The sequence below is a fragment of the Pan troglodytes genome, chromosome 19 (assembly GCF_028858775.2).
Source record: "Pan troglodytes isolate AG18354 chromosome 19, NHGRI_mPanTro3-v2.0_pri, whole genome shotgun sequence".
NCBI lineage: Eukaryota > Metazoa > Chordata > Mammalia > Primates > Hominidae > Pan > Pan troglodytes.
In genome coordinates this window covers 62,367,501-62,385,349 of record NC_072417.2, presented here as the reverse complement: position 1 = coordinate 62,385,349, position 17,849 = coordinate 62,367,501, and the positions used below count along the sequence as shown (strand labels likewise).

General features: G+C 49.4%; 1 protein-coding gene and 1 non-coding gene across 3 annotated transcripts in view; both read left to right on the top strand.

Moving 5' to 3' along the window:
* Positions 1 to 6,820: 6,820 nt before the first annotated feature.
* LOC112206152 (small nucleolar RNA SNORA69) lies at positions 6,821 to 6,958 on the top strand. The gene has a single exon (XR_002940353.1). It is a non-coding gene; the product is annotated as a small nucleolar RNA SNORA69 (small nucleolar RNA).
* Positions 6,959 to 17,014: 10,056 nt separating this feature from the next.
* The window catches only part of ODF4 (outer dense fiber of sperm tails 4), a 6,335-nt gene continuing 5,500 nt past the window's right edge, over positions 17,015 to 17,849 (top strand). For both annotated transcript variants that reach the window (XM_009432782.3, XM_009432781.3), the window contains exon 1: positions 17,015 to 17,701. In XM_009432782.3, the coding sequence (XP_009431057.1) occupies positions 17,248 to 17,701 (454 nt within the window). In that variant the 5' untranslated portion in view covers positions 17,015 to 17,247. The remainder of the gene's footprint in view (positions 17,702 to 17,849) is intronic.

The window sequence follows — 17,849 nt, the reverse complement described above, 5'->3', positions numbered from 1 at the left end:
GGCTGGGCAATGCCTGGGGCTTTGGCAGGGGATGAAAATGCAGCAAGAAGGATAAAAAGGGCAGTCAGGGCCGGGCACGGTGGCTCGCACCTGTAATCCCAGCACTTTGGGAGGCCGAGGTGGGCAGATCACTTGAGCTCAGGAGTTTGAGACCAGCCTGGGCAGCATAATGAAACCCTGTCTCTACAAAAAAATACAAAATTACCCAGGTGTAGTGGCATGCGCCTATAGTCCCAGTTCCTCGGGAGGCTGAGGCAAGAGGATAGCTTAGCCCCGGGAGGTCGAGGCTGCAACGTGCCATGTTCGCATCACTGCACTCCAGCTTGGGTGACAAAGCAAGACCTTGTCTCAGAAAAAAAAAAAAAAAAAAAAAAAGGGCAGTGATAAAGGCCCTTTACTGACCAGCCAATCATCTCTGTGTTTAATTCAATTATACCTATTTATTGAGTGCCTTCTATGTGCCAGGCATTGTTCTAGGATCTGGGGATACAGATATGAAAAAGACAAAGTCCTTGCCCTCAGGAAGCCTTCATCCTGAGGGTGAGAGGTGACAGGGACAATTACCATGTCAACAAATTAATAAGTAAGATAAGATCAAGCCAGGCATGGTGGCTCACCCCTGTAATCCCAGCACATTGGGAGGCTGAGGTGGGCAGATCTCTTGAGGTCAGGAGTTCAAGACCGGCCTGGCCAACATGGCTAAACCCTGTCTCTACTAAAAATACAAAAATTAGGCCGGGTGCAGTGGCTCATGCCTGTAATCTCAGCACTTTGAGAGGCCGAGGCGGGTGGATCACCTGAGGTCAGGAGTTCGAGACCAGCCTGGCCAACATGGTGAAACCCTGTCTCTACTAAAAATACAAAAATTAGCTGGGCATGGTGGTACATGCCTGTAAGTCCCAGCTACTCGGGAGGCTGAGGCAGGGAAAATCCTTTGAACCTGGGAGGCAGAAGTTGCAGGAGGTTGCAGTGAGCCGAGATCGCGCCATTGCACTCCAGCCTGGGCGACAGGGCGAGATTCCGTCTCATAAAAACAAAACAGGGGCCGGGTGCAGTGGCTCATGCCTGTAATCCCAGCGCTTTGGGAGGCCAAGGCGGGTGGATCACCTGAGGTTGGGAGTTTGAGACCAGCCTGACCAATATGGAGAAACCCCGTCTCTACTAAAAATACAAAATTAGCCGGGCATGGTGGCGCATGCCTGTAATCCCAGCTACTCGGGAAGCTGAGGCAGGAGAATCGCTTGAACCCGGGAGGCAGATGTTGCAGTGAGCCGAGATGGCACCATTGCACTCCAGCCTGGGCAACAAGAGTGAAACTCCATCTCAAAAAACAAAACAAAACAAACCCTCCCCCCCCCCAAAAAAAAACAGCACTAAGATAAAATCAGTAAGCAGTAAGCAGAAAATACAGCAAGGGCTGTGGCATAGAATGTTGTGTGTGTATGTTTTGGGGGAGGGTGGTGGCTTTAGGGAAGATCCTGGAAGAGATGACATTTGAACTGAGACCCAGATGACTTCCAGAGGAAGTAGCCCTGGGAAGATCTGGGGAAAGAGCATTCGAATGGAGGCAACAGGGGGCGATAGTCCAGGAACAGAAGGTAGTGGTAGTGGGGACGGGAATTGGTGCACGTGCCCCTTCAGGTGTCCTGGTAGGTGGAGCCCCTCCCCACCAAGGTCTCCCTCCCTCTTTGGCATAAGATGGAGACACACTGGGATACTCAGACAGACAGACATCCAGGGGCAGACATGTGCCCCATACACCTTCTCTCCTGGCTCCTCATCCCTTACTGGAGTCCTGCCACTAAGGAAGCCCCCATGCTCCAATTCAGATGTTCTGATGGTGGGATAATGGGGAGATGCCGACCAGGTAAGGGTTATTTTGGGACATAAAGGTGCATAAAATACAACCATATGTTCCAAAAGAGACTGAGAAGACAGGAAGGGAGGGGACTGCCATGTTTCCTGACTTTTGGGGGTTGGATTCTGTTATCTCAGAGCCCGCTTTCCATTTTGGGGTGACCTGAGTGTGTTTGTCCTGGAGGGGTCTGCATTCTGCTGGCCTGTCTAAGGGGGCCGAAGGGCATGAAACACAGCTATATGGGAAAGGAACGGATGTGGGGGAATGAGGACTACAGCAAGAAGAGTGTGGATAGACAGAAGATGGGAATGGGGATGGGGTAAAGAGGACAGAAGAGGGAGGCTGATGGGGGGTGTTGCAGGACAGGTGGCAGGAGGTAACTCAGCTCATTCCAAATTGTCTCCCTCCCTCTCCCTCAGGCATCTCTGCTATGGGTGTCCAGTGTCCCCTCCCTCCTGTGTTCTTCCTGCCCCTCTGGGTTGCCTCCTGTAACTTCCTCATAGGCGGCGTAGGAGGGCCCATGGGAGAAGCCTCTCAGCGGTGCCCTGTCTGCGTTCCAGGCATGCTGGTGGGGGTAGTACAGAGAGGTTCACTGAGTCAGCTGGGGAGTCTTAGAGCCACTATCACCTTATTCCCTCACAGTCTATCATGCTGGGGAGGTGGAGGAAACCAACATTTCCACAGGCTCAGGAAAGGTGCAGGCGTCCCGGGGGGAGATGCCTGAGGCGACAGGGTGGGAAAGCTGGCCCCAGTTGGGGACCTCTCTCTGAGTCAGTGTGGGCACTCTTCACCCGTGGCCCTGCTCCTCATAGCTGAAGCCTCCATATTCTGGGAGTCAATTGTCAACCTAAAAGGAAGAGGCTGAGGCACAAAATATGGTTGAAAGAGTTTACTTGAGCCCAAGGGGACCGGGCATGGTGGCTCACGCCTGTAATCCCAACACTTTGGGAGGTCGAGGCAGGTGGATCACCTGAGGTCATGACTTCAAGACCAGCTTGGCCAACATGGTGAAATCCCGTCTCCACTAAAAATACAAAAAATTAGCCAGGTGTCGTGGTGCCCGCCTGTAATCCCAGCCACTCGGGAGGCTGAGGCAGGAGGATCCTTTGAACCCAGGAGACGGTGGTTGCAGTGAGCCCAGATCGCGTGATTGCACTCCAGCCTGGGTGACAAGAGCGAGACTCTGTCTCAAAAAACAAAAAACAAACGAAAGACAAAGGGAGGACGGCTGCCAGGAAGACTCAGACCTAAGTAACCTTGGATATGAGCTCCATTAGGGCTTTGTTACAAGCAGGTTTTCAAAGGCAAAAAAGGGGGACAGGGAGTGGGCTGTGGGCTGATACAAAGTTGTTAGGAATTCTCATTGGTTTAAAGGAACCTCTTTGATTAGTGATTGGCTATATACTGTTAAGCTATAGGGGGTGGGTTATAGTGTCCAGTGTGGCATTACCAGGTTAATTCATAGCTACTTATGGCAAGAGCAAGCCAATGCAAGCAGTTAAAGAGGTGAATACATAGCTCAAAGGGGGTAATGGGATGTCACTGTTGTCTCATTTTAATTCCTCTCTGGCCCTGATTTTTTTTTTTTTTTTTGTCACAAGGTTTGGCTTTGTCACCCAGGCGGGAGTGCAGTGGCACGATCTTGGCTCACTGCAGCCTCGAGCTCCTGGGCTCAAGCGATCCTCCTGCCTCAGCTTCCTGAGTAGCTGGGACCACAGGCAGGAGCCAACACACCCGACTAATTTCTGTATATTTTGTAGAGACGGCGTTTTGCCATGTTGCCCAGGCTGGTCTGGAACTCCTGGGCTCAAGCGATCCTCTCTATGGGCCTGATAATTTTAAAAGCCTTGCCCTCCTCAGATAAAAAGTTTTTCTTTTCCTACAAGATAAGGCAGATAGTAAAGGGCACGGGCCTCTCTTTGAGCTGGCCTTCTGTGGGCTCCGGGTCAAGATCTTCGTGGCCAACATCGCAGATAAACGGGGGTGGGGGTTGCAATCATGCCCACAAGCAACAGAGGAAAGAGAGGAGCATCGCCCTCTTCCCCCCACGCCCCGGCCCCCAAGCCTGCTCACTAGCTCTCTCCTCCTCCTTCCACCCGCAAGGAACTCTCCAGCCCACTTCCTGTGATCCTTTCCGGAGCCCTTCAGCCTAGCTGGCTCTCCAGCCATCTCGGAAAACTTCTCTTTCCTAAACCCTCCACACTCGCAGGTTCAGCTACAGAGGTAACTGCAGGCTCAGGTTCTCCAGGGTGGCCAGCCCACCAGCCCACCGTCCCGGTGCAGCAGTGCCTCTCCAGCGACAGCTCCACCGCGAGCCTGGCGGGCTCCCGACCTTGCTGCCCAGCACGTCGTCTCCAAGCCACGGTCTCACCACCCTCCAGCAGCCTCGGGCGACACCAAGGGGAACAGAGCGCTGGAGCTCCTCGAAGTCCTCCCGACCTTAGCGGGGCTCCGTTCATCCTCCCGGACGTGGCCAGGCCCCGCTCTGGCCCCGCGCCCGCCCCTCCCGCGGGGCTGCCCCTGGCTCTCTCCGGAGACCCGGACTCAGTGAGTGAGCGCAGCGCGGCCATAGGGCTTCCTGCAGCGGGGTCTCAGCACGTCTTCTGGCTGGACTCTGGGGTCTCCTGGCCTGGCTGTGTCTCCTGGTTCTCAGCGCTCGCCTCCCACGCGGGGCGGAGTATGGGAGTGGGCTGCTCCCGCGGAAGAATCCTGGGGAAGTTGAGGCACTGGCTCCCGCTGTTCAGAACACTGCCCGACGTCCCCAGAGCTAGCCACTCCTCCTTCCCACCCACCCGCAGCACTCTCGAGGTCGCAACGGCAGTCACCAGGTCCCGGGGCCTGCGTTCAGCTGCTTGATCCGACTAGGTTTGGCTTCGGACCCGAATGGGTCAGCTCCACGCCCGATGGAGTTTTTCAAGCTGGTGGCTGCACGTGCCCCCGCCGCGGGGCATGGAGCCGTGGGCTGCGCCCAAACTGCCTCACAACCACCGCTGACCCGAAGCCTCTCTCACTCCGTCCACCGTTAGAAACCTGAAGCTGCCCTCTGTGAGAAAGCGTTGGGATTGAATCCAGACTTTTGGGGAACCTTAACAATAAAGAATACAAAATATTGACTAAAAATTGGATTTGAAAGTGACCCTGAGTTGTTGTTGTTGTTGTTGTTGTTTTAGACGGAGTCTCACACTGTCACCCAGTCTAGAGTGCAGTGGCGTGACCTCGGCTCACCGCAACCTTCGCCTTCTGGGTTCAAGCGATTCTCCTGCCTCAGCCTCCCGAGTAGCTGGGACCACAGGCGTGCGCCACCACACTCGGCTAATTTTTTATATTTTTAGTAGAGACGGGGCTTCACCATATTGGCCAGGCTGGTTTTGAACACTTGACCTCATGATCTACCCCCCTCGACCTCCCAAAGTGCTGGGATTACAGGGGAGGCACTGCGCCCAGCTACTCTTCCTTGATTTACGACAACCCTTGGTTATTGTGATTGGGTCGAGATGGGTATGTGTCCCAATTTGGATCAATGAGTTCAGAGACAGTTAATTCGAGACCCACCCAAGAGCCACTTGAATGAGCCATTCTCTCTTCCCCTGGACATTGCGGTGTGAGGATACAAGGTTTGGATCAGTGGCTGCCATTTTAGTGCAGTGAGAGGCAGCTTGGAGTTGCTGGGGAGGCCACTGGATACAGCCTGATGAAGGAGCCAACACCACAAAACTGGAAATGGAGAGACAAGGGGAAAGCCAGGTCCTTGTTATCATCACTTGAGTTCCAGGATCAAGTCTCATCTGAAGCTTTTATCTTGATTTTTCAGTTATTTTTGTTTGTTTGTTTGTTTGAGGCAGGATCTCGCACTGTTGCCCAGGCTGGAAGGAAGTGGCACGATCTCGGCTCACTGCAACCCTCTGCCTCCTGGGTTCAAGCTATTCTCATACTTCAGCCTCTCTAGTAGCTGGGACTACAGGCATGCGCCACCATGCCCAGCTAATTTTTTTTTTTTTTTTTTAGATGGAGTCACACTCTGTCACCCAGGCTGGAGTGCAATGGCATGATCTTGGCTCACTGCAACCTCTGCCTCCTGGGTTCAAGTGATTCTGTTGTCTCAGCCTCCTGAGTAGCTGGGATTGCAGGCGCCTGCGATCATGCCCCACTAATTTTTGTATTTTTAGTAGAAATGAAGTTTCACCATGTTGGCCAGGCTGGTCTCAAACTCCTGACCTCAGGCGATCTGCCCGCCTGGGCCTCACAAAGTGCTGGGATTACAGGCACGAGCCACTGAGACCAGCCTGGATTTTTCAGTTCTATAGGTCATTAAATTCCCTTTATCCCTTAAACCAGTTTGAATCTCCTTTCTTTTATTAGCTACAGAGTCCTAACTGATTCAGATAATCCACAATACAATTGTACTCTTAGCTATTCCAGAGAGGCCATTTATCTCACTGGCAGCTCTTCCTCTCCTGTGTGCCTTCCTGTTCAGACTCTGTGGATCATGCAATGAATTCCCAAATGGTAGGATGCAAATCTGAGGTGGGCAGGTCCACCTCAAGTCGGCCTGCTTGTTAAAATATGTAACTTCGCCAAAGTTGCTTCAATTTGGTCCTCATCATGGCTTGCCATTTTATTTAAGACGAGACCAGGCCGGGCGCGGTGGCTCACGCCTGTAATCCCAGCACTTTGGGAGGCCGAGGCGGGTGGATCACTTGAGGTCAGGAGTTCGAGACCAGCCTGACCAATATGAGGAAATCCCGTCTCTACTAAAAATACAAAAATTAGTTTGGTGTGGTGGCACATGCCTGCAATCCCAGCTACTTGGGAGGCTGAGGCAGGAGAATCGCTTGAACCCGGGAGGCGGAGTTTGCAGCGAGGTGAGATGGCACCACTGCACTCCAGCCTGGGCAACAAGAGTGAAACTCTGTCTCAAAAAAAAAAAAAAGACTAGATTGGGCATTTAGAATGTCAGAGTGAAAAGCAAGCTGGAATTGCAGTGCTTCATTTTGTGAAATACTAAATACCATCATTATGCTGCTGAAAGAAAAGCTGTTTTAATGATTTTTGATTTTGTCTTTGTGAGAGTAAAATCACGACAGATTGACATGGACAATTCTAAGGAAAAAAAAAATAAAAGAATACCAGAATGAAAATACAGAACGTTGCATGTTGGTTTCATTCTCTCAGAAGAAACTGAGGCACAAAGAGGTCAAGTATTTCAGGTTCACAGAGCTAGCAATTGGCAGAGATAGCATTTGCATCTGACAGTCTCACTCGAGAGTTCTGGATATATTCAAAGTGTTCTGGAAGCAGCATATATGTGATGATCCATGGGGACGAGAAATAAATATTTAAAAATATTCCATATTTTTAATCTTTTTATTTTGAGACGGCGTCTTGCTCTGTTGCCCAGGCTGGCGTGCAGTGGCACGATCTCGGCTCACTGCAACCTTCACCTCCTGGGTTCAAGTGATTCTCCTGCCTCAGCCTCCTGAGTAGCTGGGATTATAGGTGTGTGCCATCACTCCTGGCTAATTTTTGTATTTTTAGAAGAGACGGGGTTTCACCATATTGGTTAGGTTGGTCTTGAACCCCTGACCTCAGGTGATCTGCCCACCTCAGCCTCCCAAAGTGCTGGGATTACAGGCATTAGTCACCACGCCCGGTACCATATTTCTACTCTTATTATGCCCTTTATAAAATATATTATTGTAAATGTTTAAAGCTATTAGTGTAGTAGTACTTATATATGATTCATGGATAACATTTATATGCGTGTATATATATGCATCTACATATCATTATATATGTACGTACACATACACACAGATACATTCACACATACATATATGTGGGTATCACAAAGTATTAGTTAAGTGACTCTAATACTTTGAATGTAATATTCAAAGTATTATTTGCATGTAGATTCTGAAATAATACTTTGAGAATCAGCAGGGTAGGGGCGGGGGTCAGTGGGCAGAGGAGTGGGATTCCCCCAGAATGAAAGGAATTTCTCATAGACTCATAGTTCAGCCTCATAGTTTCACCACCGACTTTGCACTTGACTTCAATTACAAAGTCCCAGGGCAGAACTCTGGAAGGATCTAGCTTGGGTCAACCTTTTTTTTTTTTTTTTTTGAGATGGATCTCACTCTGTTGCCCAGGCTGGAGTGCAGTGGTGAAATCTCAGCTCACTGCAACCTCTGCCTCTTGGGTTCAAGCGATTCTCCTGCCTCATCCTCCCAAGTAGCTGGGAGGACAGGCGTGTGTCACCATGCCTGGCTAATTTTTGTATTTTTAGTAGAGATGGGATTTCTTTTCTTTTCTTTTTTTTTTTTTTGAGACGCAGTCTTGCTCTGTCGCCCAGGCTGGAGTGCAGTGGCGCGATCTCGGATCACTGCAAGCTCCGCCTCCCAGGTTCATGCCATTCTCCTGCCTCAGCCTCCCGAGTAGCTGGGACTACAGGCGCCTGCCACCACGCTTGGCTAATTTTTTGTATTTTTGATAGAGACGGGGTTTCACCATGTTGGCCAGGATGGTCTCGATCTCCTGACCTCGTGATCCGCCCGCCTCAGCCTCCCAAAGTGCTAGGATTACAGGCATGAGCCACCGCACCTGGCCTAGAGATGGGGTTTCACCATGTTGGTCAGGCTGGTCTCGAACTCCCGACCTCAGGTGATCCGCCCGCCTTGGCCTCCTAAAGTGCTGAGATTACAGGTGTGAGCCACTGCGCGCCCGGCCGTGGGTCAATCATTTTGAGTTTGGGTCACGTGTTCACCACTTTGCAGCCCCCACTGGAACCACAGTGATGAGTTTTCAGGCATCAACCAATAGGAGACAAGCATATGTAGATCAAAATAGTACCATTATTACTGGTAAAGATGTTTGTAAATGTGGCTTTATTTTCTCTGGTCAAATTGGCTTTTTAATAATTCTCCCTTGCTGGGTGCTGTGGCTCCTGCCTGTAATCCCAGCACTTTGGGAGGCCGAGGCGGGTGGATCACCTGAGGTCGGGAGTTCGAGACCAGCCTGACCAACATGGAGAAACCCCATCTGTACTAAAAATACAAAATTAGCCGGACGTGGTGGCGCATGCCTGTAATCCCAGCTACTCGGGAGGCTGAGGCAGGAGAATCACTTGAACCTGGGAGGCGGAGGTTGTGGTGAGCCGAGATCACCCCATTGCACTCCAAACTGGGCAACAGAGTGAAACTCCATATCAAAAAAAAAAAAAAAAAATTCACCCTTGATTGCCTAGTCCTGGGGAGCTTTTACTGTGTGACCAAGAACAGGCAGGAGCACATGCCCGTTCCAGGTGAGCAGGTTGCCAAAAGAGAACCTAGATGAAGCTGAACCACCACACGTCCCTTCATCCCAAACCCACTGTGTTAATTATTTGTCCCATTAATGATATAGCTGCATTTCTTCTTCTGGGAACACGGTGGGCTCCCTCTTAGAGTGAAGTGCAGGTATGTTACTTGCTTTAGCCAGTTACATGTCATTAGTTGTGACGTGTGTCACCTCCAGCTGGGAGCTTTAAGAGCCTGTGGTTGATTGGCTGCACAAACTCTTTTTCCACTTGATATGGCAACAGTTAGTGGCCCAGGTGGTACCTGCTTCATTATCCTATGTTCTGGAATGAGGACGACATGGAGAGGAGCCCCAAGACAACAAACAGTGACATGGAGCTTGAGCAACGAAGAAATATTTGCTGTTTTAAGCAACTGAGATTTTGCAGTTGCTTGTTACCACAGCATAACCTTGCCTATCCTGACTGCTACATTCACCAGTCAGATAAGGTGCTCCATCTTCTTTGCAGGAGGAAAGAAGAAGTAGGGAGAGAAGTTAGGGGTTTTCTTCTATCTACCTGGAAATATGAATAGGAAATAAATGCTTCCTCCTAATACATATTATTAAGATAAGGATGGAGGAGCACTTCCCAAAAGGAAAAATGGATCAGTCTGGATTATGGTTATAAGCAGCAGAATACAACTTTGGTGATGTTTGTAGAAAATGGTGTTTGCTGACAGGATATTGGATAGTCACCGAGTCTCCAGAAAAGCTGGAGAATCGAGCCTATAAAACAGGCAGGAGTGTGGGAGGTAACACAGTCCACGCTACCACCAAAAACACTCTGCAGAACTGGTCTGTCAAGCATGCACCGTAGATTCACATGACCTTCACCCCCCCCGCCACTGGGTGTCCTGGTCAGCATGACAACAAAGCCCACAGTGACAGGAATGCCCACAACAGATGCTGCTGCTTGTACTGCTGACAGTGCCACTCCTGCCCCTGCTGCTGTCACCACTGTAAAATAGACTCTTCTCTGTCCCTGCTTTGTGTCACTGGCTCCCAAGTTTAAGTCCGGGGACATTGTGTCTGTTTGGTTGATCCTAGGTCATGTAATTAGATCAGTAGTTGGGAAAGTGAACCTTTGGCTTGTTCAACTTCTGCAGCTGGACCAGGGCTGTCTCCAGACTAGGGCTTTTTTTTTTTTTTTTTTGGACAAAGTCTTGTTCTGTTACCCAGGCTGGAGGGCAGTGGTGCGATCTTGGCTCACTGCAACCTCTGCCTCTTGGGTTCAAGCAATCCTCCTGCCTCAGTCTCTCAAGAAGCTGGGATTACAGGTGTGTGCCATTATGCTCAGCTGATTTTTGTATTTTTGGTAGAGATAGGGTTTTGCTATGTTGGTCAGGGTGGTCTCGAACTCCTGCCTCAAGCAATCCATCTGCCTCAGCCTCCCAAAGTGCTGGGATTACAGGTGTCAGCCACCATGCCTGGCCATGAGGTCTCTTTAGATCTGGTGGCTCTCTGCTGCTTCCAAGTCATGTTTGGGCCATGAGACTATTTTGGGAAGCTGCCCAAGCTCCAGTATGTCTAGATGCTCTGTAATCATCATTCCCTGGTGTTGGCGGCTTCCCTGATGGTGCTGCAAGGAGCAAGTGCATGTCTGTCTCTGTCCTCTCCACTACTCTGGAGCATTCTTCTCATGCTGGGGGCGATCCCCACTCCTCTGACCACTGTCCGCCTACCCTACTCTGCAGATTTTCCAGGATGCTTTGAATATATCCGGCGTGAGACTGGACAATTCAAATGCTGGCTCTGTGACTTAGAGCAAATGACTTAGCCTTTGTGCCTCAGTTTTTTCTGCTGAAAAACACTGTAATAGGCTGGGCGCGGTGGCTCACGCCTGTAATCCCAGCACTTTGGGAGGCCGAGGTGGGCGGATCACGAGGTCAGGAGATTGAGACCATCCTGGCTAACACGGTGAAACCCTATCTCTACTAAAAATACAAAAAATTAGCCGGGCGTGGTGGCGGGCACGTGTAGTCCCAGCTACTCGGGAGGCTGAGGCAGGAGAATGGCGTGAACCCGGGAGGCGGAGCTTGCAGTGAGCCAAGATTGCGCCACTGCACTCCAGCCTGGGCAACAGAGTGAGATTCCGTCTCACAAAACAAAACAAAACAAAACAAAACAAAACAAAACAAAACACTGATAATAACAGTTCTTACCTGTGTTCATTTGGGTTCTCCCAGAAGCAGACCCTGAGACAACGATTTGAGAACAGGTAGTTAACAGGGAGGTAACCCCATGATACAATAGTAAAGGTGTAAGAAACTGAGATAGGGAAGGGAAGAAAGTCAGTAAGGTGGGGTACAAAACCAGTTACTACTATGAGCAACTAGAGATTGATCCCACTGGGGAACTCTGGGTAACAGCATAGAGCAGGGTTGAACAAACTGTGGCCTGGGCCATAAAATAGTTTTATCAGAACAGCTGCTCCTATTCAATTATATATGGTCTGTGACTGATTTCACAGTATAATAGCCAAGTGGAATAGTTGTGATAGAGACTGTATGGCTTGCAAAGCCTAAAGTATTTACTTATTTATTTTTAACTTTTTTTTGTTTTTGAGAGAGTCTTACTCTGACTCCCAGGCTGGAGCGCAGTGATGCGATCTCTGCTCATTGCAACCTCCGCCTCCCGGGTTCAAGCAATTCTCCTGCCTCAGTCTCCTGAGTAGCTGGGATTACAGGCATGAGTCACCACGCCTGGCTGGTTTTTTTTTGTTTGTTTTTGTTTTTGTTTTTTGTATTTTTAGTAGAGACAGGGTTTCACCATGTTGTCCAGGCTGGTCTTGAACTCCTGACTTCGTGATCTACCCACCTCGGCCTCCCAAAGTGCTGATTACAGGCGTGAGCCACTGTGCCCGGCCTATTATCTGGATTTTTTTACAGAAAAAGTTTGTCAGCTCCTGATGTAGGACATGTGTTAGAGATATCCCAACCTAGGAGCAAGGAAGCTAGGAAATTTCTCTGTCAATTCTCCCTGTGTTACTAGTGGATGGCTTCCCTTCAGCTCTCTTCTCCTCCTTCCATCTTTCAGTCTCTGTCTTCTAGGCTTTTGCTTGTGCAACATCAAGGCCGATGACAGTTACATTTACTTTTGTGGCTATAATTAAGTCTTCCTTGCTTTGTCCATCTGTTGATTCTAAGAGTTGAAAGGCAATGAACAGTGTTTACCTTATACATTGTGACTATATAAATATCTTTTGTTGCAGAGCTAGTAATCACTTAGATTACATTTCCTTTCTTGAACTATTTGTAATTACCTTCTGAAAAACAATGTTTGATACATTCACAAGATGTTATGAAATCTATGTTAGCTGTAAATGATTATAATATAATAAATACCTGGCCAGGCACAGTGGCTTGTGCCTGTAATCCCAGCACGAGCTGTAATCCTAGGCCAAGGCAGGAAGATCGCTTGAGCCCAGGTGCATCACCACACCTGTAGTCCCAGCTACTTGGGAGGCTGAAGTGGGAGGATTGCTTGAGCTCAGGAGTTCAGCTATGATGGTGTCACTGCACTCCAGCCTAGGTGACAGAGCGAGATTTGTCTCAAAAAAAAAAAAAAAAGAATACGCCTGCACCTATCACCCAACCCAGGAACTAGACTCTTATTAATAATGCATATGTGCTTGTGTAACATTCCACATCTCACTCCTCTGCCTTCTTGAGAAGTAACCATCATATGATATTTCATGTTTACTGTGCCACTGCTTTTTAAAAACTACTATGCAGTCATAAGCTTACATAAGCTTAAACAATGCATTGGTTGTTGAGCTTGGTTATAGGCTCTATAAAAATGGCATCATATGTACTGTGTAGTCTTCTGGGGGTTACATTTTTCAGGAAACATTCTATTTCCAAGATTCTTCTGTGTTGTGTGTTGCTGCGAGAAATGCTTATTATTAAAAACCCTTAGAAACTCCAGGAAAAAGCTGGGTGCAGTGGCTCATGCCTGTAATCCCAGCACTTTGGGAGGCCGAGGCGGGTGAATCATGAGGTCAGGAGTTTGAGACCCACCTGGTCAACGTGGTGAAAGCCTGTCTCTACTAAAAATACAAAAAATTAGCTGGGCGTGGTGGTGGGCACCTGTAATCCCAGCTACTTGGGAGGCTGAGGCAGGACAATTGCTTGAACCGGTGGGGGCACAGGTTGCAGTGAGCCGAGATCACACCACTGCACTCCAGCCTGGGGGACAGAGTGAGACTCCATCTCAAAAAAAAAAAAAAAAAAGAAACTCCAGGAAAAACTTAAAAACTAAAGAGGATTCGAGGGAGGAAGCCCAATCCTGACGACACTGGCTCTGTGTAAATGACATTCCCAGCAGGCCCACCACCTCCTCTCCCAGTGTTCTCCCCTCCTTCTCCCATCTTCAAGATTCTGTCTTCTGGCTGGGTGTGGTGGCTCATGCCTGTAATCCCAGCACTTTGGGAGGCCGAGGCGGGCAGATCACGAGGTCAGGAGATCGAGACCATCCTAGCTAACACGGTGAAACCCCATCTCTACTAAAAATACAAAAAATTAGCCAGGCGTGGTGGCGGGCACCTGTAGTCCCAGCTACTCGGGAGGCTGAGGCAGGAGAATGGCATGAACCCGGGAGGCAGAGCTTGCACCACTGCACTCCAGCCTGGATGACAGAGTGAGACCCTGTCTCAAAAAAAAAAAAAAAAAAGATTCTGTCTTCTGACCCAGTGCCCCAACTGTAGCTGCTTGTTCTAAGGATGACACTCGTCCCTGGCAGGGCCAGGGAATGCTTGGACTTGGGACTGAGAGGTCTCCCCTCCAGCAGCTGGAGGTGTCTGATTCACAGCTTGGAGTGTGAGGGCCACGTTTCCCACCATGTGGACCAGAGCAGAGGAAGAGGCTGGTCTGCAGAGACAGAGGAAGACGCCCAGGGAGGGGCAGAGACCACAGCCAGAGGAAGCGCCCTCACAGGCTTTGAATTTCAACTTTCAACCATTCCTGAGGTCCCACTGCACAGGTGACATCAGGATTCATAGTTCACTCTCCTTTTGCTTACAAGGAGAGTTAATTTGGAGAGTTAATCTGTTCCATGATTTGCAGATGCCACTGACTGGCAAGGATGCTTGCCAGGAATTATCTTCTGCATTTTTGCTCTTTCCCTGTTTGCTAGTGAAAGACTGTAAAAACAATTAAAATGATAATTTAACAATATAATTACCAGTTGCTGGGAATTTACTATGAACTAGTGAGTGCTTTTTGATCATTATCTCATTCAGCACTCTTACCAAGTCTATGAGAAAAATATTGTTCCTGTGTTACAGATGAGTAAACTGAGGCATAAGGAAGCTATATGACATCGAGGTTCACAGGGCTATTAAGAGGAAGACCCGGCCACATGTGGTGGCACACACCTGTAATCCCAAGACTTTGGTAGGCTGAGACAGGTGGATCACCTGAGGTCAGGAGTTTGAGACCGGCCTGACTGACATGGTGAAATCCTGTCTCTACGAAATACAAAACATTAGCTGGGCGTGGTGGCACATGCCTGTAATCCCAGCTACTTGGGAGGCTGAGGCAGGAGAATTGCTTGAACCCAGGAGGCGGAAGTTGCAGTTAGCTGACCAAGATGGCGCCATTGCACTCTAGCCTGGGCAACAAGAGGGAAATCCCATCTCAAAAAAAAAAAAAAAAAGGCAGGGAAGACCCATTTTTCATACCTTTGCCTGTTGGACCCCAAAGCCTATGTTCTTTTTTTTTAGACAGAGACTCCTTCTGGCCTGAGTGATGAAGGAAGACTGTCTCAATAAATAAATACATAAATAAATAAAATTACAATAATCTCAGAAGGCATGACACCTCTAGGATCCATTCTCATCCTACATCCTCCTCTTTCTGGTGCTGAGAAAAAAAAGAAAGGAAAAAGAAAAGTCAAAAGAAGAGGGAAGGAACTGGTGGTGATTGACTAGCAGTGAGTAGAGCTGGGAGGGAGGTGAAGGGTTGGGGAAAGCAATGGGAAGCTCGATGACATCTTTGCAAGACATGTCCAAAGAACCATGGAGGGAGGATCTTTTCCTGGGGACAAGCTCCTGCTCCCTCCCCCTGCTCCATCAGTGAGCATTTGGGGTTGGGGTTAGGGCAGAGGAACTAGGAAGAGAAAAGGGGACTGTCCTAGTCCATTTTGTGTTGCTATAACAGAATACTTGAGGGTGAATAATTTATAAAGAAAAAAGGGCTATTTGGCTCACAATTCTGATGGCCAGAAAGCTCAAGATTGGGCATCTGTTGAGGATGTCAGGCTGCTTTCACTTATGGTGGAGGCAAAGGGGAGCTGGCTTGTGCAGAGATCACAAGGTAAGGGAGGAGCTGAAACTGTGCCCCAAACAGTTAAATAAACCAGTGATTAACAGACATTTTCGAGTTTACAGGATGGCAGCTAAGAAACAGCTTGCTGAAATGCTGAAAAATCCCTTTGCTTATAACAGGACTGGCTGAAATCAGTGGGAACCCGTATGGCTGACTGCAATCTGCACAGAACGAGCTTGCTGATGTCACAGCCTGAATTTCCACCTGATGTTTCATACTAACGCCACCAAATTTGCACATGCAACCCATGAAGAACCTTGGAGATAACTGGACATGATTAAGGACTTTCTAGACTTCTCCCTTCTTTCCACCAATCACCCGCTAATCCCAGAATCCTCCCCCTAAACCTTTTCTAATAAAAGTACTGCCTTAAGGCCAGCAAAGGGAGACAGATTTGAGCTGGATTCCCGTATCCTCGTGGGTCAGCTCACAATAAAGCTTTCCTTTTCTCAAAACCTAGTGCCCTAGTATTGGAGTATTGGCTTCTATGCACATCTGGCAGTGAGCACTTTTGCTTGGTAACAGTGCCAGGTTCTTTTTAACAACCAGATATTGTGGGGAGCTAATGGAGTGAGGTCTCAGGGAAGGCGTTAATCCAATCACAAGGCATCTGCCCCCATGACCCAAACACCATCCACTAGGCCCTCTCACCTCCCATCACCACCACACTGGGGAGCAAATTTCAGCATGAGGTTTGGTGAAGACAAATTAACCATATGCAGACCACAGGAGGGCCTCTCACATACCATTGCTCATATGTAAAGGGAGGCAGAAGCTGGAGGAAGGTGTCAGATCCACAGTTCTGAGCTGTGGCCTGAGAAACAGGATTTCCAGAAAGAGTTAGAGCTGGAGCCACAGGCCAGGCAAGGTGGCTCACACCTGTAATCCCAATGCTTTGGGAGGCCAAGTGGGGAGGATCTCATGAGGCCAGGAGTTTTTTTTTTTTGAGGCTGAGTTTCACTCTTGTTGCCCAGGCTGGAGTGCAATGGCGCGATCTCGGCTCACTGCAACCTCCGCCTCCCGGGTTCAAGCAATTCTCCTGCCTCAGCCTCCCGAGTAGCTGGGACTACAGGCATGTGCTACCATGCCCAGCTAATTTTGTATTTTTAGTAGAGATGGGGTTTCTCCATGTTGGTCAGGATGGTCTCGAACTCCCGACCTCAGGTGATCCACCCACCTCGGCCTCCCAAAGTGCGGGGATTACAGGCGTGAGCCACCGTGCCTGGCAGAGGCCAGGAGTTTGAGACCAGCCTGGGTAACATATCAAGACCCCATCTCTACAAACAATTGAAAAATTAGCCAGGCATGCTGGCACAATCCTGTAATCCCAGCTACTCAGGAGGCTGAGGTGGGAGGATCACTTGAACCCAGGAGTTCAAGGTTGCAGTGAGCCTAGGTTGTGCCACTGCATCCCAGCCTGGGCAATAGAGGGAGACCCTGTCTCTCTAAAAAAAAAAAAAAAATTGCTGAAGACTTGGCTCCCCTCCCCCATCTCACTGTGCCCCAGGAAAATTCCGTGGCAGTTAGGGGACCTGGCCTGCTGAATGGGTTGGGGCCTTCTCTTGGATCAAGAGTCTCTGATTTGATCGAGGTCTCTTATTAGACTTCCTCATTCTTTCTCAGACCTCAGGCTGCATGGTGGTAGCTGATGAAAATATCCAAAAGATGAGAAGAGACGATCGAGCCTGGTGAGGGAAGGGGGAGACAGGGGGTGAAGTGGTGCTCAAGATGGATGCAGAGTACTCTGGGAATGAGTTCCCCAGGTCAGAAGGAGAAAGAGACCAACATCAGAGACCTGGAAAGGAAAGGAAGAGTGGGGAGGCAGGATGGGGCACAGGTGAGCTGGGACAAGATGGGAGACTGCTGTCCTCCACCCTCTCCCTCAGTAGTAACAGGTCCTTGGGCCAGCGCCGGAACTCTCCGCTGCCCTTTCAATGGAGAATCACACACAGCTTCCGCTGGATGGCCCAGGTGTTGGCCTCTGAGCTCAGCCTGGTTGCCTTTATCCTACTATTGGTCATGGCCTTCTCCAAGAAATGGCTGGACCTCTCTAGGAGCCGCTTCTACCAGCGCTGGCCTGTGGATGTCAGCAACAGAATCCACACATCAGCCCACGTTATGTCCATGGGGCTCCTGCACTTCTGCAAATCCAGGAGCTGTTCTGACTTAGAGAATGGGAAAGGTGAGCCCCTCCACCCCCCATCCCAGCCCAGGCCGCCAGCCTGTCTTGGCCTCTGTATCTGCACCCTGGATGTATTCTTGTTCCCTCTCTCTGGTCATCTTTACTTTTTGGCCTGCAAGATGGTTCCACTGGCACTGAGACCTCTGAT